A 27,103-nucleotide genomic window follows, 5' to 3' on the forward strand; every position below is an offset into this window, starting at 1 on the left:
AGCCACTTTGGCACAGGATCTTGTAATATCCAGTGGACTTAAGTGTGCAGAATTGGAAAGCAGCAGACATGAGCTCCAGTTCTGATGTGGGCCGGGCTAATCACACAGTAGAGTGAATATGGGGATAGATTCAGGAGACTTGACTCAGTAAGTCAGGTAGCTTCCCTTAGCCTCAGTTTACTCATATGTAAAATAGACATTCTAACAGGCATTCTACCCTTCCTGTGTTTTGGAGCTCCTGTAACATAACAATTAATATTCCATTTTATTGTCACTATGTATTCACAAGTTGTATCTCTTCCACCAAATTGTTATCTTTCTAGGACAAGGGCGATAGCATTAAAAAAAAAAAAAAAAAAAAAACTTTGAGGGCTGGTAAGTTGATAACCACTAAATGTTTGCTGAACTGAAATGTTAATCACATGAGAAAATATATAGGAAAGCATGATACAGACAATAAGTACTGACGTAAAATTAGCCAAATGTGCAGATGTGTGGATTACCAAAGAATATTAAAGTGGCATAAAGAAATGAAATGTGGCCTTTTGAATGTGACCAGGGTTGACATAGTGTGGCTTTAATGCATCAGCAAGTTCCAAGACAACTGTTCCTTGACATGCTAGAGACATTACATCAGCTTCTTGAGTGGCTTCCTCAGCATTGTCTGAGTGCCACACTTGACATGGAAAGGCACAACAAAATCAGCAACAAGTGGAGAAAAGGAAACCATTTCACCACCAACTAAGCTATGTTGCTGCTATTCAACTCTTTGGATAGGATGACAGCATCATTTCAAAGGCTTTTATAATGTGAGCAGTCTTAAAAGGACTTGGAAAATGTAAGGAGGCATTGAAAACAGTGGTTTGTTAGTCAGCCTTCCATTACTATCATAAATACCTGAGATAATCAACTTATAAAGAGAAAAAGGTTATTTTGGTTCACAGTTTCATTCTACTCCATGATCAATTTTCTCTGTTGTTTTGGGTCCATGGCGAGGTAGCACATCACAGCAGGAGTGTTAAGGAGCAAAACCTCTCACCTCTTGACTGGGACATAAAAGAGGGGAAACAGAAGTTTTTTGTTTTTGTTTTTGTTTTTTGGGGTTCCTAATATCCCTTTCCATGACATGTCCTTAATGACTGGAAAACTTCCCACTCATCCTTACCTCTTAAAGGTTTTGCCACCTTCCAACGGCACCATGGGTTGTGGGCCAAGCATTTAACACAGAGGCCTTTGGGGGACATTCTGGATCCCAACTACAACAAGTGGTGATAGTATTGACAGCATAGCTTCCAGCACAGGCAGAACTGTGGGTGACTGAGACAGATTGGCCACAGACAGGTCAACTTCAAGGGCCTCCTTTGTAGTCATAACATTTGACAGTCCACTGAGCAGAAGCAGCTAAAGGGAAGTGGTTTAGCTAACAGAGGCTGATGAATAGTCTTTGTGGAGCTGCAGCACATCGGTGCATCAGGCCTGATGAGCACACTCACCACATTCAGGGTGAAGAAGCAGAGCATTCCAAATGGACATTGAAAAGACACAGCAAGAATCAACTTTGGACAGGTCACCTGGAAAATATTGTCTCTAAATAAAGAATACTAAATTAGTCACAGTATGTTGCAAGCTAATATGAACATAGCTTCCTGGGAAAACTGTATAAAGTTTTTGATTTGATTTGTTTTTCTTTATATTAGGGAGAGTTTGGTGGAGGGGGGGGTTGATTTTAGGTTGGGGGAAAGTTTGCAAGAAGAAAAGTAGAGTTGAACTTCTAAGATTATTTAATGCTGAAAGTGGTGTTTTTAATCTTTTCTTTCTTTTGAAATGTAACCAGAATCCAAACAAAAACTGAGTTACTTAAGGCCAAAATACTACTACTACTACTATTACTACTACTACTACTACTACTAATAATAATAATAATAGTAACTATTGGTTTTGAGTCCCACGTGGCAGGCACTGAGCTAGGTGCTTTCCATGTGTGACCTGACTTATTATTCACATAATCCCTGTTAGAAAAATGTTATCTTGTTTGCAGATGAGGAAACTGAGGCTCAGAGAGGTTAATTTATTCCAAGTCATATCACTCACAAGTCACAGAGCCAGTATCCAAATCTCTAGTACTTTACACTCACTTTGAGGGTCTGAAATGAGAAGACAGGATGATGACATCAACTTGAGAAAACAAAGGAGAGAAAGGAAACTGGGTATCAAGAAAAAGAAGGAATCCTTCAGACTGAGTGCATCCTTTAGGGTGGCCGCGTCCTCATAACCCATTCATATGTCTGGGCTGATGTTCTTTTGAGGTCTGTGATACATCTTACCAGTCAGGCCCACTCTGATGTGGTACCTGCAGATCACTAGTTCAAAGCAGATATTATACAAGAAATGCACCTCATTCTTTCTGGCAGCTTCCAGGACCTGGAAGGAAATCAAATTTGAATGTTTCAAATTTAAATATAAATGTCCTTATATTTAACTTTACATTGAATTTGCAGAAAAGACTGCAGTTTTAATTTACTGGAAAGCAGATGGAATCTGTCATGGGGTGGCAAAACACAAGAAACTTGTCCAAATGTAAGAAAAAGAAACAGATTTTTTTCGTTGTGGGTCAGTTTTATAACACAAGTATCTGTAAGGATATGCACACAAGCTGGTATTTCACCAAAATAGTAAACGTTGTATCTAACATTTATTGAGCAATTAAGGTTATATGTGCTCAGAGCTTGGCATGAATTTAATAATCATGAAGAACTCAACAAGTTGGTATTATTATGAGTAAACAACCACTTTAAAGATGAACAGACCGAAGATCATCAGAATGTTAAACAAACCAAGGTCACTTAGCTAGTAAGTAGCAGAGTGGGGATTTGAACTCCAGGCCATGGATCATAGACTTTCCTAGTGTAATGACTATGAATGTGTAACCCCAATAACTACATTTTTGAACACTGGTACTCCAGCAGAAAAGAAAAGGAGAGAGGAAGTGGCAGGGAAGATAATTATCTCAAGCCTATACCAACTCTTGGAGACCAAGATATATGGCTGAATGAGCAGCAAAGGTGGTCAGAAGCCACTGTGGCCAGGGAAGTAACCTGTGGTTAAAGGGTAGGAGGAGAAAAGTTGGAGCAACAATAAATGCAAATATAGAATAAAACGATGAAATCAAAGTGTATGAGCATGATGATGGAAGGAGAAAGGTAATTCTTGTAAGTCTTCAGAATAGAATAAGAGAATTATATATCCTACTCTAAGGTACAAATTGAGGTTTAAACTAATTAGGGCTGTTTCTCTAATTCTGCCCTTTTCGTTTCTAATTTCATGGGCTATAAACGACCCATTCAGCTCAACCTTTGGAATTAACACTGTTTGTTCTGACGGTTTCTCTGAGTAATGTAAAATTCCACTCTGTGGGGTTACTGTAGCTGCTAAAGGTTGGTGTTATAGTTTGGCTTTTTTTTTTTTTTTTTTTTTTTTGGTACCTCTTGAAAGTTAATTAAGTCAGCTTTGACCATGGCTGTGTAACAACAGAATGGGCAGTTTCTTGAAGGTTCATGGTTTGGTTCTTTTCCTGCATACATTCCCACTTCTATAGTTAAAGTTCTAACTGCCCGAGTGGCTGGCTCGATTTGTGCCTGTGTGTCAGGGCAGTGCCTGTTTTGTGTGCAGCTGCCTTGGTATGCTTTGCTGGAACCTCTGTGCCAAGAGAATGCAGTTCTCTGTGGTCAGCCTATGGGGTTCAGCCTCTCTTGTTTCTTTTTCAGAAATCTCCCTGAGTTAGCATTACCAATTTGACGCCATATGGTCCTGCGCTTCTCAAAACTGTTTACTTGATGTTTAAATTTTTAAAAACTCTTGTCCGTGAACTTAACTCTGAAAAAATAATGTAGTACTATCAACATTTGTGGTATGGACCTCTCCTGATGACTTTGTGTAGATGTGACTGAACATTTAAAAAGAAAAAAAAAAAGTACTTCCCTTGCACAAAAGCCAGTTCGTTAATGTCAGTGCAGCTGTTTTGACTTTTATAAGAAAACCACAAACATTTTATCCTCTAAAACTTTAATTTTGAAAGATATAAGACTTTAAAAAAAATACAGTGTTTCTGAAACCTATGTATAAGTAGCCTTCTTACTGTCCTTTAACACTTAAAAGTTAAATGAAGTTCCTAACTTGAGAAGTTACATAGTTACAGACAAACTTTTCAGACCAAAATCCGTGTTACTGCTAAACTCCTAGTAACCTTTAAGATGTTAAGCTGTAATGGAAGCAGCAGCATTAGCCATAGAAACAAAAGGTGAGGGTAGCACAGTTCTCATGATCTCTCTCCCTATGGTCAGTGAATTTTCCATGGACACAGAAGCACAGAGGCCAGAAGCAAATGGTTATGTGTTTTCCTGGGTTCACAGTAGCTCAACAAGCCATAGTAAATGTTGTTTTCTCTTTTTCCATGCTATAGCAACGATTCCATTTCCTGTTACATAGGAAAACCTATCCTGCTGTTAAAAGAGGTCACTGGATGTATTTATAACAACATGAAGACCATTTTGTCCATGGAAATAATTTTTATTGTTCTGAGTCACTCTGGTTTGTGGAATTTTAGCATGCGTTCCAGGACAAGGATGAGATGATATATTTATTTTACTTTGTATCCTCTTTAATGGTTTTGAATGCATGAATGTCAGCCTTGTTGTCGAAGTATTTCCATATTTTTATTGCTTTAGAGCCGACTCTTGCCATATTGATGTCTCTTCATTGACAAGTCACTCTGTGTCCTCAGCATGCTACATTTTGGCAGAGCCTCCTGCTTCGCCCAGTGTGATGTGATCTCTTATTTTCCTTTCATGTCTTGTAAATGTATGTCCTTGCCATGTTAAAGATTTTGCAGACCTTCAAAACTAAATATTTAAGTTGTTTTGCTGAGTCACTGGAATGACTTTAATTAAATTGTAAGCTTCAAAGGTCATTTGTTATGCTTTATGGTTTTTTTTTTCTCGTTTTAAAGTAAGTCTCATTAGAAATGTTCCCTAATTCAGCCCAGAATCTCCCTGTGCTGGGACACACCCCAGAATCATAGAGAGTTCCTGATCGTCATTTTCTAATATTCTTTGGTTTGACTGAAGTTACTATATTTGTTAATCCTCTCTAAGGAAGTAGGTTTAAGACAAGTAATCATATTAATTGTTTGAATATAAACTTAAATAACAATTTAGATTTACAGAGAAGGCTTGGAAGTTCTGGCATTTTAGAAAACACTTGAGCCAGGCACAATGGTGCACACCTGTAATACCAGCAACACAGGACACTGAGGCAGGAGGATCTCAAGTTCAAAACCAGCCTCAGCAATTTAGTAAGGCCCTAAGTAACTCAGTGAGACCCTATCTCAAAATAAAACATAAAAAGGACTGGGGATGTGACTCAGTGGTTAAGTACCCCTGGGTTCAATTTCTGGTACTAAAAAAATAATAATAATAGGAAACAATGGCCACCTATAGATTGAAATTTCAAGTTGTTAGTTATTGATTTTCCTTCCATTATTATTCTGTATGTGTGTTATTCTGACTCACCAAGTGACTCAGGCTGAAAATTAAGATCTTGTTCTTTCTGGCAAAGATATGTGGACTATGTCACTTGCCTCTTGCCTTTTTTGACTTACATGCCCTATAAAAAGGTCAGCTTCCAGTAGTGTCCTAACTGGTCAGCATTAACAGTATCCTACATAGTGAGTTACCCTCCTCCAAAAAAGGAGACTAATATTAATTAAATCTTAGACTAAAAGGGAACCAAATGGGTAATTTCTAACAGATAATTTCTTCTCTTACAAATTGTCATGACTTATCCTGTGATCTTGCACTATATAACATACGTTTCCTATATACATAAAGATGAGAGAGTGAGTGTGTATGTGTGTGTGTGTGTGTGTGTGTGTGTGTGTGCACGCGCTTACATAGGAGGATGACAGTGCTCAGAAGTTTTCAGAAATTGGTTTTTGTATTAGGAAATGGTATGCTACTAATATGAATTTTTTTTAACAGGTTGACATGATGAAAGAAGCATTAGAAAAACTTCAGCTTAATATAGTAGAGATGAAGGATGAAAATGCGACCTTAGATGGTGGAGATGTCTTATTCACAGGTATAGTTACATTTATTTTTTTCTGTCCAAAAATACTTTCACTACCTTAATCATACTCATTTTCTTATAGTTTTTATTTTACTTACTGAAGTAATGGATGCTAAATGCCGAGAATTTGACAAATACAGAAAAGCACAATGAAGAAAAAATTGACCTTCCATTTAGAGATAATCACTTTAACATTTGGTTGTTCATTCTTTCGATACTTTTGTTTGCATATATTTGCATATTCTGACAAGAATATTATTGGTAGGTAGATGATTAATATGTATCTTTCTTCTATGTTCTTCTACAATTGATTGTATGAGTGGCATAGTTTTGCATCTAGTGACTCTATGTCTGGTTTGTATTTAGAGGATTCTAAATTCTAGATTAGTGTCATTTACAAATAATTTTCTCCCCAGATGGCAAGAGGAATTCAAATAATTTTCTATACAAATTGACTTGGCTTAATGCCAGTTGAGTAATAGCAGACAAAATATAAATGTTAATGTTATTATTGATCTATCAGAATTGCTTTGTACAATCAGTTTAATATGGCTATTAAAGAAACAGTAAATTTAGGATTTAACTTTTCTAATTCTTTTTTATCACAGGACTATTGTTTTATAAAAATCATGTATAAAATTTGGACCCCCACATTCATCTTGGTTATATTGAAGAGCAAGATAATAGTAATTTTTAAGTCATACCAAGAGTTTTCCTCTGAATGTCAGAGGATGAATACCTGTTTCACCAGTGTAGCCCAAAGAGCAAAGGCTGGTTCTCAGGAATCTGGAAAGCAGCCTCCCTCATGTGACCCACTGAAAGCACAAAGCTTAATATTTTAACTGTTGTGTATTTATATTGAATCCCGTGTATATAGCAGAAGATAGCCTTCCTTATTTTCATCTAGAAATGTTTTTGTGTTGCTTACATTTGGATATACCTAGTTTTCCTGGGGGAGGAGTGTGTTTATTCTCTGCTCAGTGTCCTGTGCCTGGGGCTGAGGCCATTGTGTTGCCCAGCTCCAGGGGGCACCATTCCACCAACAGCTCTGTGAATAGAACCCTCTAGAGCTATGCACTGCAGGGCCTGTGCTGCCATGGACAGAACTGCTAGTGGCCCTGCTGCTGGGGTGTGGTCTGCCGCACATTGAGCCTTCAGCGCAGAACAAGGGGTCAAGGAGGCTCAGGCTGCATTCTTAGCTCTGACTGTGTCTGGCAAAACACAGACATTCTTCAACTCTACCCAGTAAGTCCTCCCCACCCCCCACTTAGATTATCCTTTGAGCCTCCCATTGATGGCACTTTCATTCTTTTTGACTGCCCAGAACAACAGCTTGTTTCACTTAGAAAATAGTTTTGTGAAAAGCTGGATGTATAAATCACACTTCCTTAACGATACTTTTTTTAAAAACCAGAAATAGTCATATAATACACAACTTATTGTAAGCAGATATGGATCACATTTGCAGTACAGCTTAAAACAAGCTATGTTCACAGCCATTTAGTTGTCTTCACAGCTGAGCTGCACAGCTACCCTAAAACCTCTTCAATGGGAAGGCGCAGAAGGAGTCCCATCCTACATGGTCCACAGTCTTTCCACAGCATTTCAAGCCCAGTGCTTTCCCCCATATTCTAATTAGGCACTAAGTACTAAGGCTTACCTTTGATACACTCTGTAGTTTTTTTTTATTTATTTTTTACTTGCTATATTCAGTATATAAATTACCATCTTAGGTATTATATTGAAAGTTGAGATAATGTTGGGACGTCTTTGCTTGGCATCTCATTCAAACCTGATGTTATGTCCTGCTTTCTTTTTCCAACTTCTGAAGTTTTCTTTCTTCCCTCATTTTTTATTGTGGTAAAACATGACATAAAATTTGCCATTTTCACCATTTTTAAGTGTACAATTCATGGGGCAATAATAGTATGCAATATTACCACTCAATTTTTTGGATTATGCAGAATTGTATAAGAAAATCTGTAGCACTTTCCATGTGTTCTGTGCCCTCTTCCTTCTGTAAATCAAGATTCATTAATAATTTATCAGGAAATGGACAGAAGGAGAGCTGCTTTCCAATTCCAGTTCCTGCTGAGAAATCTGTCAGTCAGGCAAGCAGCTACGGGCTAAAACTGTTTTCATTCCATTTCTCTTGAATAAATAACATTGGCTTATCTCTACTTTTATTTATGTATTTTTGTGAAATATAGAGTGCATAAAAATGAATTGTAAAATGTGTATGTACTGCTTTAAAGACCAAAAATAAAATGAACACCTGGGTACTCACCCCTGGCTTATGAAATAGAGTATTACTAGGACTACAGAAACCCTTGGGGTCCCCCCATCCCAATCTCTCCCTCCTCCCAGCCTCAAGAAATCACTGCTCAGTTTTGCTTGTCTTACAGCTTTTTTATTATTAGTGTCCCACTATATGAACTCTTGCATGAATTTTTCTACTTTTGATTCAAGTCAATGTGTGTAGCTGCAGTTCATTTTCAATGCTGGCTAGTACTCTGTGGAATTATACCACAGTGTATTTATGCACTTTCTGGTGATATATATTTTGGGTATTTTCTGGTTCTTCTCTACTGTTATCTTCAATGCTGCTATGTTAATTTCTGTGTGTGTCTCCTGCAGACATGTACAAGAGTTCCTCTAAGGTCAACATTGGGAAATGAATTCCGGGTTATAGGGTAAATTCTTTCTTTCTTCCAATGAAATGATTATTTGATTTCTTCTTTAATCTGAAACATGGTTAATTATATTAATCAATTTTCTGGTAGTTGACCAGTCTTGCATCTCCGGGTTGAAATCAAACTTGATCATGATTAATTCACTTTTTCATAGAGTATTGGAATTAGTTTGCTAACATTTTGTTAAGACTTTATTTCATGTCCTATAATTTTTCTTTCTTGTTATTCTTGTCTGGTTTTGGTAAAGTGTTATATTAGTCTCATGAAAAATATTAAGGGATGTTTCTTGTTTTTCTATTCTCTGGAATCAGTACCAATTGAGCTGTGTATTCCTTGAGCTGTGGTAGGTAGGACACGTCCATAAACAGTGTCTGGTGCCTTCTTTGCAGGGATGATTTTAAACTGGTTCACTTCTTTAAAGATAATATGACGAGGCTTCCCTGAGTCCATTTTGAGGCATTCCATTTTTCTAGGACTTTATCTATTTTATGTAAAATTTTCAAAATGTTGGGTATAAAGTTATTCCTGTCTTCTGATGTTTGTTTAAGCTTCACAGCAACGGTAGCTATATTCCTTTTACATTTGTGATATTTATGCCATCTGCCTGGCTGCCTGCCCCCTTCTTTCTTTCCTTCCTTCCTTCCTTCCTTCCTTCCTGCCTACCTACCTGCCTGAAGTTGGTCAATTTTATTAACCTTTTCAAAGGACCAGCTACTGGATTCGTTGAATTCTCTCTCTTGAATATTTCCTTTATTTATTTCCTTCTTTCAGATTTCTTTGTTTTATTGGATTCTTTTTCCCCCTACATCTCAAGTTGGAATTTTATCTCATTAATTTTGAATCTTTCATCTTCACTAACATAAGCATTTTCTTCCAAGTACAACTTCAGAGAATCTTTTTTAAAATTTTTGTTATCATTTAGTTCCAAATGTTTTTAAATTTACATTATGATTTAATTGTTGACTCGTGATTTAAAAAAAAAAACTTGGCCATTTTTATAAGTTATTGGAACAGCAACCCATCAGTCTAATGGTGGGTAGGTGAAGGAAAGACACAGCTTTTATCTTATCTTTCCTTTTACAAGTTGTATTTCAAGTAGACCAAATACTTGATTCGTGATTTTCTTTTTAGAATTCCAGCCAGCAAATGCAGATCTGTAACAAAATAGTGGGTCTATGCATGATTATCAAACAATATGAAAACCATTATGTAAAGAATTGATAGAAAACTGTATAATAGGAAAATTAATCTGATGCCTCCTGAAACCACTGATCCTTCTAGTCTAACTATTGAAAATGGAGCAGTCAGTCCTGTGCTTCCTTATGTAATGCAGTAGAAGCGCAGCCCCACCTCTGAAGTTGTCCTAGCCAAAAAAAAAAAAAAGATGAGATTCTAATTTAACCATCTACATTAAACTATGTTTACTAAAAATAGAAAGGATAAAGGAACAGTTTAAATGTTAAATGACATTAGGAAGCAATTGGGCAAATCTAGAATGTAGGCTAGTCAATAGATAGACTAAAAGGGCTGGGGTTTTTCCTATAAATAAATACCATAGAAGTGGGGGGGAAAGAATTGGCATAGAAGAAAATGACACACAGATACCAAAAAACTGTTAAATACTTCAATAGCATTTTAGTTATTTCCATCAGGAATGTCATTTAGGGGATCTTATCCATAACACTGCCAGAAACAGAGAAGTACAACTTAACCTTTTTAAAGACATAAACAGTATGCTTATCTTTGTACTTTCCTGTCATATTTAAATTTATGATATTGAGATAGCATGCATGCCCCTCTAAAAACATGTTAAAACTTGCTTAATACATTGAGTTTTTCTTTTTTTAAAAAAAAAATATTTTTTTTAGATGTTGATGGACCTTTGTTTTATTCATTTATTTATATGTGATGCTGAGGATCAAACCCAGTGCCTCACGTATGCTAGGCAAGCACTCTACCACTGAGCCACAACCCCCGCCCCAGTACTGAGTTTTTTTTTTTTAAAGTTGTATATGAGACTAATTTATAAATGTATTCTTATCTGAAAAGAATTAGTGAAACTTTATTTTGTTATTTATAGCTGACTTTTTTTTATAAAGTAATACTTTTGCCAAGGAACAGACCTGCCCCTACTTAAATTTTGATTTTTATGTCTGAGTTTTCTTAAGAGACTACATGATCATACCATTGCCAAAAAAAAATTGTCATTGTGCCACAGCAGATTTGTCTGTCTGCCAACAGCATAAACCCTTGGAATTTGTCCTAACATCATTTGACCTGTGTCATTTACCCCTTTTATGAGAACAGATGAAGATTAAAGGAGTAGCATTTGTAAAGTCTGTCAAAACAGTCCCTTTTCCATAGCTATCTTCTTATGTTTATGATGATGCTCTGGGACAAAAACTCACTGATTTCTCTTTGAATAACAAAGGTAACAAAGGGTAATACTGCTAACTTGTCCTTGCTGTTACCTAATTTCTGATTAAAGATTGTGAATGTTTAATTCTTTTGTTTCCTAAATGAAAAGTGAATTCTTTATTGTGGTAAAATATACATAACATAAAATTTATCATCAGATCTGTTTCTGAGGGTACAGAGGCAGTATGGATGACCTTTATGCTTTCAAGTGGAATTTTTTTCCCCCCAAAGAATTAAGGGAAAATGAAAATCCCCACATTTATGTATTGCTCAACCCTATGTACAATAGTTGTCTCATTGCCTAAACTTAGAGACCATTCTTATTTAGTGTTTGCTTTCTTTATAGAAAAGTTGCAAAATTTCAGAGACATCAAACACCAAGGTCTTTCGTCCTTAACTTTTTTCACTTTGCAAATAGGTGTCTTCATGTTTGATTTGAAACAAATAGATGCATAATTTTAAAGACAGAGCTCTTAGAGACCAGACCCGAAGAGCAGTAAGCACTACACTCATGTTACCCATATGGTTTCGTCAGGCCTTACTTGATGCTTATAAGAAAAGGCCTCTGGGTTAATTAAAAACATTATTCTTTTAGGAGGTAACAAAGGGCAACACTGCTAACTTGTCATTGCTATTACCTAATTTCTAGTTATAGATTATGAGTATGTTTAATTCTTTTGTTTCTTAAATGAAAAGTTAATTCTTCATTGTGGTAAAATATACATAGCATAAAGTTTACCATCAGATCTGTTTCTGAGGGTACAGTTCCAGGCAGTATGGACCTTCATGCTGTTATGTACAGCACCATACTTCAGGCAGTATGCACCACCATGCAGCTCTAGGATTTTTTCATCTTCCCAAACTGAGACTCTGTGCCCATTAAACTCACTCATTTATTTCTCCTCTCAGCTCCCGGAAACCTCCATCCTGTTTTCTGTCTCTATGAATTTGAAAAAAGCTTATTTTTAAGGGTAATAATTTGAGTTGAACTTTTTATAAAGGGAACAGGGGGTCTTTTTGGTGGAGCTGTCCTCTGTGGCAGGAAGGAACTATGTGATGCTTTCAGGTCAGTATTTATAGATAAAAGAAATAGTGCACAGTCACTGGGGCCACACACTCACTATGTTTCATGACATCTATTATAGGCAGAGAATTTTTTGTGGGCCTTTCCAAAAGGACAAATCAACGAGGTGCTGAAATCTTGGCTGATACTTTTAAGGTAGGTAAAGGATAATTGATGCCTGGCAGAGTAATTACTTGATAAATATTCATAGACCCATTGAATCAATATGTTATGAGTAATGGTGTTTACATTTCACCAGCAGGGCAAAATAAGTCCTAGTATTTACACATTTGCTAGAAGATTTAAACATTATCAAATTCGAATTTCTTGATAATTAAGCTTCATTAATTAATGGGAGCAACTGACAAAGTTAGTGTGACCATCCTCACTTTTCTTCCAGGATGTAATGATACAAACACCTGGCACATGTTCCTGGAACAATAACTGACACACACAAACAAATTTGGAGATCCAGTTGACTTTTATATGAAATGTTACTTTTCTGATGAAAATCAGAGATTGCCTGTACATGGATGCCTACTATGTGCTCGAAACTGGGCTAGTATTTCACATCTCCTTTCAAGGTCCCTTTCTTGATAATCAATAGATGGGCTCTCCTGACTGCTTATGAAGGGATATAACCACTAATAAGCTCCTCTCCCCATGAGGACATGAGGCTCTGACTGAGCCACAGTTTGCACAGGGTATTAAAACCACCATCCTATAATGGTCCACTTTACAGGCCATAGAGCTGGCAAAGCTCTTGACTCAGTCATATCTAGGAGGAAGTTCTGCTTGCTTCTCAGAGGTAGTCTTCATTGTCAATTACCCCGCATTACCAAAGCTGTGGGTCACAGTTTTTCTTCCAGATATTTGGGGCCCGACAGCCTTCAAATAAGCAAGCGCAGTTCAGGCAGGATTTAATCAGTTTTACAATTACTCTGCAATACCAAACTGCTTGTTATTCTGTTTGTCTGTGTAGGACTATGCAGTCTCCACAGTCCCTGTAGCCGATGCTTTGCATTTGAAGAGTTTCTGCAGCATGGCTGGGCCTAACCTGATTGCAATTGGGTCTAGTGAAGCTGCGCAGAAGGCCCTCAAGGTAAATACAACGCAGTGTTTCTCCTTGCAGCAGCAGTGCCTGCTAAAGGGCTTTTCTGGTCATCTGCCAGTTGGGCAGCAATCAGGGCTCGCAGGGAGAGAACAGAGTGGCACCCGTGTGTGATATGCACTGTCGTGATCTGGCATTCATTAGAACCAGGAACACCTAAGTGTAGGAAGAGCTCTTCACTGGTGAAATATTTTTAGTCCCATGCCAGGTTTCCTTGAACAACCAGGATTCAGGAGAATAAACACCAAACTCATCACAGTTATACAATCTGAGGATGAGAGGCCCTGCCCCCAGATAGAGCTCCTTGCAACGTTTTCTCTCTTATGTAAGAGAGTTGGTACATAAAGGCTGGTTATATTATTCTTACCCTTCTGTTATGTCTGAACTATTTCATAATAATCTTTTAGAAGGCTCTGACTCAGAAGTACCTAAAAAGCCTAGCTTCTTCATTTGTATTTGAAGTAATTAAATTTTAGGAGAGGAAATGTCCACATTTTTTAGCTGAGACTAACAAAGCCCAGAAAAATTGTGACTGGCCCAGTCACACTGCTAGATCAAGAGTGGAGGTTGTTGATGATAAAGACTTTCTTTTGTCACAGTGCTTTCCAGTTCAAAGACATGTTTCTTCTCTGTAACTTCAACCCAGGGAGATGATCTGAACACCCCACAAAGGCAAAAACTGTCTGTGTAGCTCGCCATTGTATTACTTCACGTTAGACCCACTGTAGGCCCTAAATAAATACCTGGTGAGTGGATGAATTGATAAATGAGGCGATGTTACCTCATTTTTGCTGATAAGAAAACTAGATTGAGTGCCTCACCCCAGGTCAGAAGGCTAGCACTAAATGTGGGGTGGGACAGCAGCCCCTTCCTCTAAGGGGGCCCTGCACATCAGTATGCATGACTTATTCAAGCACCAAAAACAGAGACTCCTCTTAGGCAAAGGGAACAGATCTGTCTGCCCCGACTTGCACAATTCATTGGTCTGCCCTTTGGGGTTCTTCCTTTTCTACCTCAGCGCTAATACACCTGGGGCAGCGGGCTGGCAAGCAGTCATTCCCTCAAGATGAATTTCCCCTCTGCATTATCTGCAGCTCTGGCTGGCTCAGCTGGTCTTTCTCCCTTTTCCTAAACTCTATCTTTGATGGTATTCCTGGAGATTTTAACAACTGTTGCTGAATTATCTGTCTCAAGATTTGGTATGTATCACAGTGTTTTGTTTTCTTTGTCTCCTTAGAGTATGTCTTTTGGTCTGTTTCATCCAGAAAACTGTGTCAACTCTCTGTGTATAAAAATAATGTTATCTTGAAAGAAAGCATTTGATGAATCATGTCATTCAGGGGATCTAGGAAGATGGTATTTCTTCTTCGGGAGTAACTGTGGTATCTATGGCAGTCAAATTGATCTGCACATGTCTGAAATCGAATATAAAGGAAGAAGCTGGTCTCCCATACCATGTCTTTGAGTTCATAACTCCTTTCTGCGTGGACAAATTTAAAAAGTAGCCCCTTCTGCTGTTCTGAGCACTAGGTCCCTGACTCAAGCCATGCAACAGGTCCCTAACTTAGAAAGACACTAACTCAAATAGTGTGGGGAAACTAACACAGAACAAAATAAGAGATAATATAATATGGCTAATTAACATGATATTATATTAAATACCCTCTAATTTCCTGTTCAAAATTCAGAGGAAAGGGGTGATTCTCTCTGGGCTAGATATTCAGAGAAGTTTCCTGGAGAAAATGGGACTATTTGTGCATCTTTAAGGACAGATGGCATTTGGCAGGATAAGAGTCTTCCAGGTGAGGGTGTAACATAAGCAAAGACTAAGCAAAAGCACATTCATGAAATATGAGCAAACCAGCCCAACTGATCAAGGATTTTCTTGTGGACCTCTGAATGGAGAAGGTGAGATCTAAAGAAGTCAGAACTTAAAAGTTAGGAAGACAAGATTAATAGTGTAAAGCAGGAGTCTGGGCACTAACAGTCTCCACATTTCTTCCGAGATGTTAAACCAACATTTCTTTTGCAGGAAAAAACAAACAAACAAACAAACAAACAGAAAGTTGAAGGGGAAAAACCTTGCAGTCAGAACAGAGGATCACTGATGACCTAGAAAAGAAAGCTAAGGCCTGAGACCCATTTGTGTCTTAGCAACTCACTCCCATTTCTTCATTCATCCTTCCCTTCCATTGTCAGATTCTCTAAGACCACATCTCTTAAGGACACCCTATGTTGACTTCATAGTCCTCCTTCCTGTAGAGTTCTTATGAGTTAGCATTAATAATGATGTTCATTCTCTACTTGAAACCTGTGTCAGAAGCTATAAATAGTCCTCACAAGCTAGAAAGGCATTCTTTGGAGATTGAATTTTCCATCAGCAAATGTGCTGCCTAAACCATGGGCCTGTGGAGTTGGCAAATGACCACTCACCGTGTTCCTACCATCAAAAATGTCCTTTTACTTTGTAGTGAGAGCAGGAGGACAAACTGAATGAGAGAACAATCAGATCTGCCAGAGGGAAGGAACTCAGGTCAGAAATGGGTGGGTTGGTGAAATTCATATTTAGGTAAACCAATTATTTGAGAACAGTCTGTCTCCTGAATTAGAGCCATCAATAAAATAAATAATTGGGTAAATCCTACTACTAACATGGAGTCATAAATACTGATGTAGACAGAGAAAACATAGGTGGATATAGACACAAATATCATTTACAAATGCAATGTTATTGGTTTATTTCCCCCATTTTTCAGGTCAAAATATTGAGAGCTGATGAAATAAGCATTTTGAATAGGATCTTATGGTTCCAGAATCACATTTCCTGGGCCCTAATTTCTCTTCATCTCAATTTCCCACTCTGTTAGTTAGCTTTCCTTTGCTGTGAAAAATATCTGAGATAAATCAACTTAAAGAGATTTATCGTTTTTTGTTTGTCTGTTTGTTTGTTTGTTTGTTTTTAAAGTGCTGGGGATTGAACCCATGCATGCTAGGCAAAAAGATGTATCTTGCTTGGCCATGTTTCTTTGGGTCTGGAGTAAAGGAGAACATCATGGTGGGAAATGCAGGGCAGAGCATAGCTGCTGACCTCTTGGCAATGGGGAGACAGAGGGAGGGGTCAGTGGTCCCAATGCCCGCTTCAAGGGCATATCCCCCAGTGACCTAACTTTCTTCTACTAGCCCCACCTCCTAAAATTCTACCACCTTTCAGTAGCATCATGGCTGAGGACCAAGACTTTGACTCGTGGAATTTCTTTTTTTTAACACAATGAAGTTTTTGGTTTTGTTTTGGTACTAGGAATTGAATCCAGGAGCATTTAACTACTGAGCCATATCCCCAGCCTTTTTAATTTTTTATTTTGAGACAAGGTCTCCTTAAGTTTCTTAGAACCTGCCTAAGTTGCCTAGGCTGGCTTTGAACTTGTGATCCTCCTGCCTCAGCTTCCTGAGTTGCTGGGATTACAGGCATGTGCCACCTCATCTGGCTGACACATGAACTTTTGAGGGACAGTTAAGACCCAAACTATAGTACCCATCCCATCTACACATTCTTTTTCTGTTGGAAACCCTTTAGAAATTATTTTACACTGGATTGGTTCTAGTGGAGCTCGCTCTCTCTTTTTTTTCCTTTAATTTTTATTGTTGGTTGTTCAAAACATTACATAGTTCTTGACATATCATATTTCACACTTTGATTCAAGTGGGTTATGAACTCCCATTTTTACCCCGTATACAGATTGCAGCATCCTCCTGCCCTCTCTCTCCAGCTCTTCCTCCTCTTCCCACTTTTTACTGGTATCCAGGATTTGACTGGTCTTAGGGAAGGAATGAGTTCTGTCCCAGATGTCTATTTTTCCTCTTGCAAACCTTGATGTGGTCCTTGCCTCTGTAAAAAGCAGTCCTGGCCCTTTAGGCATCTTTTTGAAAGGCAAATTATTTAAACAGAGGTGAATTGTACTTTCCTGTGCTACACACTGAAAGCTTGATTACTTCCCACATCTGTCACTGCACTCTGAGTACTGGTTTCCTTCAGAGTCTGAAAGCAATTTCTTACATATTCATGTAAAGCGGAGAGCCCAAGGGTTTCTGGGTGGTCTTATTGCATTTGAAACACTTTGCAATGGGCTGCAATCTATTCTTGGTTAATGAAGTGGGTTCTTAATGGAGATAGTCATCATACCTGTCTAGGTTGTAGTACATTTAATAGTGTGTGCATTGTGTACTTAAATGAAATCATCCATCTGGGAAGATTTTAGCAACTCTCTGCTAAAAGGCCCAGAATACATTTAATACAGGGTACCAACCTTGCAATGGAGAAAGAAGGACATATTATTATTATAATATTTTACTTTGGTATGGCCAAGGTACTGGAAGTTAGATTGATTTGTTCCAATTCTTAAAGACATTTAACATCAGATTTGTTATTTAATCAAAATTTGTCTTTAGAGCAACCTGTTCATTCTATAGATTTCTCCTTCATTTTCCATCATTTCCTTCATGCCCCTGGACAACTGCCACCTTCATCCTACCCCTCTACCTATAAAAAGGAATAAAGTAAGATTTATACACAGGCATCAGACCCACTGGCCACCTTCCAGAAGAAATGTCTGTCTTCTCAAAGATGAGCACTCACTGCACCACAGCTGGAACGTCTGTTCACAAACACAACCTGAGCAATACAAGTCAACCTCCAAAGAATACACAGTGTCATTTATTCATATAAAGTTAAATAACAGGCAGAAACTATTCTATACTGTTAGCTGTCAGAGCAGTGGTTACTTTAAGAGAGGGAGAGAGGGAGTCATGGTCCAGAAGGTCATTTTGTATGTTGGACTTTAATTTTTTAAAACTTTATGAAAAATACATCTATTGTTGGAAGTGGGCTATGGCTGAGTTAGAGAAATGATTCCCTAATAGTGAGATCTACCTCTCAAACCCCTGCTTTTGTCTTCTGCATAATGCCTGTCTTTTCTAAGGGCTAGCCTATTTTAATTTCTTTCTTTTTTTTTTTTTTTTGGTGGTGGTGGTTCTGAGGATTGAACCCAGGGCCTTATGCCTGTGAGGCAAGCAGTCTACCAACTGACCTATATCCTCAGCCCTTAATTTTTTTTTTTAATTAAGGAAAAAAGAGGGGGATAGTAGGGGATAGGAAAGGTTGCAGAATACAACAATTACTAATAGGGCATTATGTAAAATTGTGGATGTGTAACCGACGTGATTCTGCAATCTGCATTTGGGGTAAAATTGGGGGTTCATAACCCACTTCAATCTAATGTATGAAATATGATATGTCAAGAGCTTTGTAATGTTGTGAACAACCAATAAAAAAAAAAGGAAAAAAGAAAGACATTATAAGAGTAAATTCATACCGTACCTCACCCCATTCTTTTTTTTTTAGATCCTGTACAAAATCAATTGCCTTCCTTTCCAAGAACCTGGATTAATTACATGCTCTCTGTCAGAGGAGGACAGATTGTGATATCTGCCCTCAGGAGGGACTCACAGTAATTTTCAGTAATGATTTTTAACTCAATCTCCTTGGCAGCATTCAGTCCTCCAGTCATCTTGGGATGGGGGGAGGAAGATTGAAGGAGGTGGGAGGGAAGAGAAGGAGTGGGGCTGGGAGCAGGGAGCAGGAAGACAAAGTGGTAACCTTTTGCTAAAACTCCTGAAACTAATCAGATGAGGAAGCTGCTGCCCAGCCTCAGGGACTGCAGCACTGACGTGCAGGGACTCTGCCATCTGCTGGCTGGGTAGCAGGAGGAGCCGTCTCACCTTTCTAACCCTGTGCAAGAGACTGTTTTCTCCTTTGGGCATCCACAGTTTGGTTTAGTGCTTTTCTTTCTTCTTTTCTTTCTTTCTCTTATTAATAATTATGTTCCTTTGTATCAATGAATTATTATTTTAAAATAGAATTTTGAGATCACCACTCTACTTTTTTCATGTCTTTGTCATGTAAATGGAACTGAAATACAGTAAGTGGAATTCCAATAGGCTTGTAATTTTAAATTAAAATGCCCACAATGCATCTGGATGGAAATGTCTTTTAGGTTTTTGATCTACTTCCTGAAATAACTGACTGCATTTGTAAGATTCCTTGAATGAGGACAAGAACTGCTTTGCAGCTAATTTAAATTGCATAGCACACAGCCTGTTTTTCCTTTGAATGACTAACTACATAATAGAGATCACTCAGACAGTATTTCCTCTTGTTTTGACTCAGCTTCAGCATTGATTTTTATGTCCAAAAATGTCCATGTTATTTTATGGATCCTCATATAAAAAATGAAGATGGAAAACCCCTTAATGTGTTTGGATTTTGCATGCTTTTATTGCCTGGAATTTCCTTTAATGACAATGAGAACAGCAACAGTAAAACTCAAAAGACAGAATGAGAATTAACTAGTATCAATAGGGTGATTGAAATGGAAGAATAAAGATTTTGCACTTTTAGTTGTTGTCTCAGTGAATCCTAATATGTAGCCAAGAGACTTTGGATCTCTACCCTGAATGGCATATGACAGTCCCGCTGTAGGTTTAATTTAGTCTTACTTAATATTGTTATCTGGTTGTCTTTTTCAGTTTTATTTATCAGATCCACAAAACAATGATATTTTTAAAATGCATCATGCCTGGATTAAGAAATTGAAACACAAAGCCAAATAACCGATGAATTTATACCAACTGCTTATGCTCCTCTTCCTGGCAGCACTTGCCTTATCTGACAATATTCCCAGAGCTGTATGCCAAAAAAGGCTGGGGTGGCCAAAATAAAATGCTTTGGCATGATAAGGCAATAAATAATTTGAAGTTGTAAGACCAAAACAGCCATGCAGGGTTTTAGCATTAGTCCCGAGGCAGGAAGAAGGCAAAATTGGCCAACTAGGAGAAAGGGAATAAAAATAAACCTTTTTCTCCCTTTTGGGGCTTTCAAGAAAATGTCAGAGGAAAAAAAGAAAGAAGTTATGTTCAAAGTGCTTTTGTCCATTACCCAATGGAACATCAAAAAGTGCTCAGCTGCCTCTATGGGATATTTTGAGGGGGAATTCAAGTATCCATGGAATGGCAAGAAAATGGCCTTACAAGGAACTTTCCAATCTAAGACCTTTACTTACAAAAGACAAAGTCTGTAAGTGACCTCATACTAGTGGTTCCTAGTGAGAGGAGTGGTTCAGAATTCATCTGAGAGGCTTTCTGAAAACATGCCTTTGGCCTATCTCAGAAAATTCTGGTGTGCTGAGTTTGGGAGAGAGTTCAGACATCCACATTTTTTAAAAGCTCCAAGAGGTGATTCTGATGCACAGGCCGAGTTAAGAGCCACTGCCTTCAAGGATACTTGTAACTTCCAAAAGCCCCTAGCCTAGAATCCCAAATAATGAACATATGAAGAGGTCAACCTTATGTAATATAGTTGAAAAATAACATATTCTGGTTTAGCAGTGAAAGTAAAGTGAAAGTCCAGTTAAAGCCATAGAAAACTAGGAACTCCTGACCATTTTTGTTGTCTGAAATTCAACATTATATACACCTGAAATGTAATACCTAACTGGGTAATAATTTGTATGTCATCATTTAATCCTTTTTATGCTAAAATCCTTTATTAAAATATTCCAAGTTATCAAAAATCACTAATGTCATTATTTTCTGGGAACAGGAAACGAATGCAACCCATGTTACCGTACCCCTTCTCCCAATACACATACACACACGCAGAAAAGCCTAATAGAACCTGACCTTAGTGTCTGAAGATTTGTGCCAGAAAGAAAAAGAAAAGTTAAAACTGTATGCCATTCTGATACTACAGAAGAATTTGCTTTTTAAATAACCGTAAGTTGATTCTAATAAAGAAACATTTGTCCACTGGGCCAAAAGGGCTATGAGGGCAAATCAGGGCACTTAGAATCCAAATTCATGGATTGTCATTCTGGCTCAGCCTCCAGCTCTCCCCGTGTAACCCCATGTCCTGTACTCAGTCTATTCTTAAAAGAAAAAGAAAAAAAATTGAATCAGCCTCACTAGGAAATGAGAGCATTATTCTTTCCTACTGGAAATTTCAATCAAGGTGCAGGACAATGCCTTAAACATGGGAGTGTGCAACTCTGTGTCAAAATGTAGCATCCATATAATCACAAAGTGCTCACAATGAGAATTCTTCCAAAGACAATTCACTGTAGACTCTGCTACTGTGGTGTTCTTTCAGTGGCTGTTAGTGAGGGAGGACTTTTGCTTAGCAACATCTTTATGCCTGTCTCGGGGTAAAACAACACAGAAGACTTAAGTATTATTCCATCTGAAGTTCACTGTGGCACAGGGTAATTGCCTAATGACTGGCTCTTCATCTTGGTGAAGGTTCTGGGAGGTCTGAGGAGGGAGTGATCACAGAAGGTCAGAGTCAAAGGTCAAACATAAGCCACAGACTGGCCCAAAGGAGAAGTGGCCATTACAAACAGGACAACCTGGAGGATTGTCTGTTTATAATCAAGAGACAGTGGCTATAATGGGGCCTGTGACAAGGAAAGAAAGAGAAGGTCTAACATAAAAGTTTGGACTGGTCCAACTTGTACCTTGGCAAAAAGGACTTGGAGTTCTCTGATCTGTGGGCTGTGGCAGCCACAAAAGTTTTTTAGCAGAAGAGTAAAAGCTGACGGTGGTCTTTCAGAAAGGCACTATGCTGTAATGATTTATCAAGAATAAAGATTAGGAGTAATAAAACTAGTTGGATGCCACAGCATTGTCCAGGAATAAGTGTCAGGACTAGGAGAGCAGCTATGAAAATGGAAAGGACAGTGCAGAAGGTGAGCCCAGTTAGAGGAGGAGTAGAACCCTGGGACTGGTGGACTTTGAGGGGAAGAAGGGGGATCAGCTCAACCTGGCAGATAATTACAGAACGGCTGCTCTGTGCCAGGCACTGTGGTAGGCGTACTGGGGTAGCCCCTGGCTGCTCAGTTAGCAAAATGACTTCAAAAACATCTACCAGAAGAAAGTTCCTTTGAGAGGATTTTTGGAAAAGAATTAAGACCCTCCAAGGCACCACGAACTCAGTTTTCCCCATCTTCTGCAAAGAAACAAAACCACCGAGAATTGGTGGGCAAAAAGCATGTTGCTCGATTTCACTGACCTAGATTCACGTTTTGGGAACTGAGTGATTCTCAAACATGTCCAACTAACTGCAGCCCTGGTAGAAATCCAGTGTCTGTGCTTGTGAGACACAAGTAGGGTTGGCTTCCATGTCAGTTTCCATTGGCAGCAGTGGAATCAGTGTTCATCCAAACTCCAAGTCTGTCCTTTACTCTTTTCCATTTATTTGTCTTTATCTACTCACACTCAAAGCCCACCCCACCCCCCAAAAAAAATCACTTTAATAACATTTGCATATCTGCCATCTCCAGCAGTGTCAGATTTTTTTCTTGGCTGAACTGATTTGGCAAAAGATCGCAAAACAAAACACCCAGAAGTGTTCCTGTCTCAGGGGCTGAACTTGTACCTCACAGCATGACCCCTGTGATACTCTCAACCATGCCAACACCAGTGCCATTGCTGTTGAAAGGATTAGGAAAGGTGTCAGTTGAGCTGGAAGGAGGAAGGTTTTGAGTTTGGGGTTACTGTTTCTCTGTGGAAATCACATGTTTGAAATGCCTTAGGCGTTGATGAGTATCCTATTCCTTGGCTGAAGGTTAATTAAGTATACGATAAAACAGAGACACTAAATTTGAAGTGTCATTTTAACCATGAATTCTTTACCAGCCTCTGGGGAAAACATCCCCACTACCTAACACAATCCTAGGACCATCTGATGTGCAAGAGAAACAGATTAAAAGTAAATTTGCTACCATACTTCTGTAAAACCATCACACAAGTATTACACTGCCCTTAATGATCACTTCTTATTCCTCCTTGCTTTCATCTTTTCAAATGTTATATCAGCCCAGCAATCTTTAAGAATATTTGTAAACTTTATTTTTCATTAAGGATCCCTGGATGGGGTCCCTGTATTAGTCATAACACTTTTTGTCTGTAGATGTAAATGGTACCTTTGTAAATAGCTGACAGCAGTCATTTCCTTTTATCTCTTTCTGAAATAGAAACAAGTCAAAACTGTGACCACATACTCAGAGGTGACTCACAGCTACAGAGTTCAAAAAAAAAAAAAAAATCAGAAGCTTAATCAATTATATATTGTGTGCTTTCTAATCATTTATTTTTTTTATCCATACCCTGGCAAGTGATAAGAACTAAATATAGGTCAGCTATTAATAGTTGTATTATCAGTAACAATAATAATACCTTTTAGGTGTGAAGATAATGCTAATTTAATTTTTAATTAATCTGTTAGTGGTTCTCAAATTTAATAAACCCAAGAATTATACACAGTATGCATTTAAAATGCACATCACATTCCTGGAGTTCACCATGAGAAATTTTGATTTAGCAAGACTGATGCAGGTAATCCATAGACCACACTGTGGGAAGCGCTGAATCTCATAACTCACCAGACATCATCAGTTTCTATGTTGGTGTTTGAGGACAAGGGGAGAAATTCATTTTTAAAGTAAGTTGCTGATTCAGGAAGATGGCGGCGAAGGGAGTGCATCACCCCAGTGCGCCGTGTCACTGTGCGGGAGAAAGACGAGGTGAAACAGCTAAAGGCTATCTTGTTGGGAAATTCCAGTGAAATTGAGGTGCTCCAGAATCTAGTGGATGGATTTCCATCACACAAGGTTCGGCTGCGGGGGCTCGGTCGCGGGCGATTTCTTGCATTGCCTGATCGGCGGTGGACCGCCCCACAGCTGGAGTCTGCGGCGCGTGCTGGGAAGCGGCGAGGTGCCGGAGCGGGGGTGCAGCGATGCGGATTCTGGGGGCTCCTGCCAGTGGTGCAATGGCCGTGCTTAGTGCGGAGTTCCGGCTTTGAGACAGAGGAGAGAAGCAGTCCAGTTCGGTTCTCGACACCGGTCGGACCACGGAGGAGGACAGCGGCCGCCATCTTGGAGGGCTGATGTAATCATCCCTGTTTTCTACTGATCTCAGCTCATTCAGCTACGGAACAGGTGATTTCAGGCTGGTATTTGCCTGCGTCTCGCAGACAGATCGCTCAGGCTCAGGGCTGGAGAACCTGTGGAGAATACTCCTTGGGGCTCGCTCCTGGCAAGGCGTGCGCCGGGCTCTGAGCGGCCGGATTCTGGTTCCTGGGGCTGCTTTGGCCCAGGGCTGGGGAACCTGCGGAGACTGTGTGTTGAGGCCAGGTCCAAGTGGAGCGTGCGCTGAGCTCGGGGCGGCTGGGTTCTGACTCCCGGAACAGTTTTGGCCCGGGGCTGGGGAGCCCGCGGGGACTGTGTCTTTGAGCCTGCTCCCAGCGGAGCGTGCACTGAGCTTGGAGAGCTTGGAGCGGCCGGGCTCTGGCTCCCGGAGCTGCTTTGGCCTGGGGCTGCGGAACCCGTGGGGGTTGCTCCTTGGAGCCTGCTCCTAGCGGAGCGTGCGCCAGGATCGGAGAGGCCGGGTTCTGGCTCCCGAAGCTGCTTTGGCCCAGGGCTGGGGAACCTGTGGTGACTGCTTCTCGGTCCGGGTCCTGCTGGGTGCTGTGGGGGCCAGGGGGGCAGAGTGGAGCTGCCGCCTGTGCCCAGAGCAGGCCAAGTGACCCGCTGGCGTGGTATCATGACACCCCAACTGCAGCTGGGGCCAAAGAGAGTAGTCGCCCACGCCTAGAACAGGACCAGCGACCCGACGGCGCGGTAGCCAAGTCACCCCATTTGGAGTAGGGGCTGTGCAGAGCCGCCGTCTGAGCCTGCAAGGTAGACCTGCGACCCACTGGCAGGACAGGCCCGGTAGCCTGCCAGCATGGTGGACACGTAGCACCAAGGCAGTCACGTCACACTGGTTGGAGTGGGGGTGCAGCAGAGCCACCGCCCGTGTCCGGCAAAGGCCCAGCGACCCGTTGGAGAGGCAGTCAGGTACCCCCATTGGGAGTGGGGGCTGAGCAGAACTGCCGCCCGAGCCCGCAAGGTAGGCAGACCTGCGACCCACCGGCGGAACAGGCCTAGAGGCCTGCCAGCGTGGTAGACACATCACACCAATTGGAGTAGGGGCCGAGCAGAGCCGCCGCCCACATCCGGATCAGGACCAACGACCCCAGGGCGTGGTAGTTACGTCACCACAATTGGAGTGGGGGCAGAGCAGAGCCGCCACCCATGCTTGCAGGGTGGGCAGACCTGCGACCGACCAGCGTGGTAGACAGATCACCCTAATCAGAGGAGGAGCACAGCCACTACCCGCCCTGCAAGGGAGATTTCCCAACTATACAAGAGCAATATAAATAAATAGGGGAAAAATTTCAAAAACACAACAGTTTCACCAAGCAGAAAGAAACGCGAGCAGTATGAAAAGACAAGGAAAGAAAGGACCACAAGCAATGCAGGTCAACTCAACTCTAGAAGAGGTAATAGCGGCAACAGATGGAATGTCAGATAAAGAGTTCAGGATATACATGCTTCAGATGATCTGGAGTCTCAAGGAAGACATGAGACAGCAAAATCAGACAATGAAAGATCACTTTGATAAGGAACTACATAAACAAATCCAGGAAGTAAAAGATCAATTTCACAGGGAGATAGAGGTAATAAGAATCAAACAAATAGAAATCCTAGAAATGCAGGAAGCAATAAACCAACTTAAAAACACAATTGAGAATACTACCAGCAGAGTAGATCACTTAGAAGATAGAACATCAGACAATGAAGACAAAGTATTTCAACTTGAAAAGAACATACACAGCTCAGCAAGACTGCTAAGAAACCATGAGCAGAACATCCAAGAAATATGGGATAACATTAAAAGACCAAACTTAAGAGTCATTGGGATACAGGAAGGCACAGAGCTCCAAACCAAAGGAATAAACAATCTATTCAATGAAATAATATGAGAAAACTTCCCAGACCTGAAGAATGAGACAGAATCCCAAATCCTAGAAGCCTACAGGACGCCGAATGTGCAAAATCATAAGAGATCCACACCTAGACACATTATAATGAAGATGTCCAACATGACAGAATAAGGAGAGAATTTTAAAAGCTACAAGAGAAAGGAAGCAGACTACATTTAGGGGTAAACCAATCAGGATAACAGCTGATCTCTCAACACAGACTCTGAAAACTAGAAGATCCTGGAATAACATATTTCAAACACTGAAAGAAAATGGGTTCCAACCAAGAATCGTGTATCCGGCGAAATTAAGCTTCAGGATGGAAGATGAAATTAAAACCTTCCACGATAAACAAAAGTTAAAAGAATTTGCAGCTAGAAAACCATCTCTTCAAAAAATCCCTGGCAAAACATTACAGGAAGAGGAAATGGAAAATAACATCGAAAACCAACAGTGGGAGGTAGGACAGTAAAGGGGGGAAAGTAATCAAAGAGGAAAACAAATCAGGTTTAGTAACATAAATAAACAAATATGGCTGGAAGAACAAACCATATCTCAATAATAACCCTAAATGTTAATGGCTTAAACTCACCAATTAAGAGAGACAGGCTAGTTGAATGGATCACAAAACAAGACCCAACAATATGCTGCCTACAGGAGACGCATTTGATAGGAAAAGATATACATAGACTGAAGGTGAAAGGTTGGGAAAAATCATACCACTCATATGGACTGCGGAAACAAGCAGGAGTGTCCATACTCATATCTAATAAAATAGATTT

The 27,103-nt window shown here is 39.7% G+C and overlaps 1 protein-coding gene across 1 annotated transcript in view; it reads left to right on the plus strand.

The window, feature by feature from the left end:
- Positions 1–27,103, plus strand: part of DDAH1 (dimethylarginine dimethylaminohydrolase 1) — a 160,300-nt gene that overhangs the window by 108,304 nt on the left and 24,893 nt on the right. Inside the window, exons 2-4 of the mRNA XM_081307120.1 lie at positions 6,036–6,135; positions 12,380–12,453; positions 13,280–13,399. Of these exons, the coding sequence (XP_081163246.1) occupies positions 6,036–6,135; positions 12,380–12,453; positions 13,280–13,399 (294 nt within the window). The remainder of the gene's footprint in view (positions 1–6,035; positions 6,136–12,379; positions 12,454–13,279; positions 13,400–27,103) is intronic.

Source organism: Spermophilus citellus, assembly GCF_964194105.1.
Source record: "Spermophilus citellus genome assembly, chromosome: 9".
NCBI classification, from domain to species: domain Eukaryota; kingdom Metazoa; phylum Chordata; class Mammalia; order Rodentia; family Sciuridae; genus Spermophilus; species Spermophilus citellus.